The 2,500-nt window shown below is 35.2% G+C and overlaps 1 protein-coding gene across 1 annotated transcript in view; it reads right to left on the reverse strand.

Moving 5' to 3' along the window:
• Positions 1 to 2,276: 2,276 nt before the first annotated feature.
• The window catches only part of LOC115215734 (dual specificity tyrosine-phosphorylation-regulated kinase 4), a 164,727-nt gene continuing 164,503 nt past the window's right edge, over positions 2,277 to 2,500 (reverse strand). Inside the window, exon 14 of the mRNA XM_036505978.1 lies at positions 2,277 to 2,430. Coding sequence (XP_036361871.1) covers positions 2,324 to 2,430 — 107 coding nt within the window. The 3' untranslated portion in view covers positions 2,277 to 2,323. The remainder of the gene's footprint in view (positions 2,431 to 2,500) is intronic.

The raw sequence follows: 2,500 nt of genomic DNA on the forward strand, positions 1-2,500 counted from the left end.
CCGATAGAATAAGTACAATGCTTACAAAGAATCAGTCCTGGAGTAGTAAGGCGAACAGTGGTAAGGTTAAGTTAAATATACTGCTGTAATATCAATTAAATATCTGCAATAGATTTATGATATAAACCAATACCATTTCTATATATACATACATATATACATACATATATATACGGCGGGCTTCTTTCAGTTTCCGTCTACCAAATCCACTTACAAGGCTTTGGTCGACACGAGTAGAAGACACTATAGTAGAAGACACTTGCCCAAGGTGCTACGCAGTGGGACTGAACCCGGAACTATGTGGTTGGTAAACAAGCTACTTACCACACAGCCACTCCTACGCCTGCATAAATTTCTGGAGTTTTAAACAAAACAAATGGTAACTGATAACAGCTGACCCAGGATCAGATAGAATCAAGATAAAGCAGATTTTGTCAGTTTCACAGTGTTTGTTAGTAGTTCAATAAACATTTTATATAAGTGTATAAATATCCTCCCGCGTGCGTGACTACGTACCTATGTATATGCCTATGTAGATATGTATCTGCAAGCGCATAAAAAAAAAGGCCGCACGCACGCACGCGCGCGCACACACACACACACAGGAAGAGAGGTAGGATGAGTGAATAAAGAGTAAGAAAAGTATACAGTACGAGACAAAGCGTGATTAATAGAAATTATTTTCGTTTCGTTCGAGAGAAGGTAAGCAAACGGACATCTAGTGGCGATAACTAGAGATTGTATATCTAAATTGGAGATAATATGAAGGAATTACTTTCCTATTCATCTTTAGCTCATATACGAGCGAAAGAACAGTTGTACTATATACTTAAAATTCTCATTTTATATATATATATATATGTGTGTTGTGTGTGTGTGTTTGTGTGTGTATGCATGTATATATATGTATATATATGCACGCATTTATATATATATGCATATATATATACATGATTATATATGATATTTATTTTATTGAACACCACGCATCCATTTCCAAGTATATATATATATATATATATATATATTCCTCTGTCTTCCCTTCTCGGGATCTTTCCTTCTCCTATGTTTCCGACGAAGAGCTCCGCTCGAAACGTTAAACCCTCCTTCCCTGAGCGTCCAATAATACTTTATTTGTTCCACGTCCTCGGGTTGCTGTGTTTTTTTGTTTTTTTTTTTGTGTTTTTTGTTGGATTAACTTTATACATATATATATATATATATACATATATACATATATATATATATATACATATATATATATATATATACATATATATAATATATATTTATATATATATATATACATATATATATATATATATACATATATATATATATACATATATATATATATATATATACATATATATATACATATATATATATATATATATATATATACATATATATATATATATATATATATGTATATACATATATATGAAGTGAGAGGGAGGAAGAGAAAGAGAGATACGTGTGGGGATGGAATTGAATTAGAAACTTTCATTTCTTACGCAAAAAGTGTTTGCTTTCCTTCCTATGATGTACCCATTTTAGACACCCATTTAAACGGTCTTGCATTATCTTCATTCTATAAACTGTAGTTGTTGTTGCACTGCGAATAATGCTATTACTGCCGGTCGTGCTGCCGGTTTTGCTGTTCTTGCTATTGTTGCCGTTACTACTGTTACCGACAGATACATTGTTTTGTTGATGTTTGTTTGTTTGTTTGTTTGTTTGTTTGTTGAGTGAAGCGGTCTTCGTCCCAGAGTGGGAGAAGTCCGAAACGTGGTCCTTTGCTATTCGTAAGACCAGCAGCAGAGAAAAGCAGGTCAACCGCCGACACCGAGAGCATCGACGGATGGATGAATGTGCATCCAGGCTCAGCGGTTGCGTAGGAAGTCGGGGATAAGAAACAGGAAGAAAGAGTGGGAGAAAGTTGGAGCGAAAGAGTACAACAGGGGTCGCCACCACCCCCTGCCGGGGCCTCGTGGAGCTTTTAGGTGTTTTCGCTCAATAAATACTCACAATGCCCCGGTCTGGGAATCGAAACCGCGTTCTTACAACCGCGAGTCCGCTGCCCTAACCACTGGGTCATTGCGCCTCCACATTGTTGTTGCTGCTGTCACTGCCGTTGTTGCCGTTACTGTCTAATTGAATCCTAAACATAAAAGACCGCAACCAAGTATTCCTCTAATTTTACGTTTTCAATACAAATTTATATTTAACACGCACGCATAAGTTTGAATGAACATTAACGCTTTACACAAACATATATTTAGTTTTTTTTTTATTACAATAATTTTTTTTGCCGTTTTAGTCATGATTTTTTACTTATAGGAGGTAGAAAACTTTGAGCAGGTTCAATATCTGTTCTTGTCTCAGCCTCATTGGAATGGTTTTCTGTGAGTTTAATGAGACTTTTACCTGAAAGAAAGTAAAAGAAAAGAGTATGAGTCTCTGTATAATGTATGTACATCTATACCCATATATATAT

This window comes from Octopus sinensis, linkage group LG9 (genome assembly GCF_006345805.1).
Source record: "Octopus sinensis linkage group LG9, ASM634580v1, whole genome shotgun sequence".
In the NCBI taxonomy this organism is placed as follows: domain Eukaryota; kingdom Metazoa; phylum Mollusca; class Cephalopoda; order Octopoda; family Octopodidae; genus Octopus; species Octopus sinensis.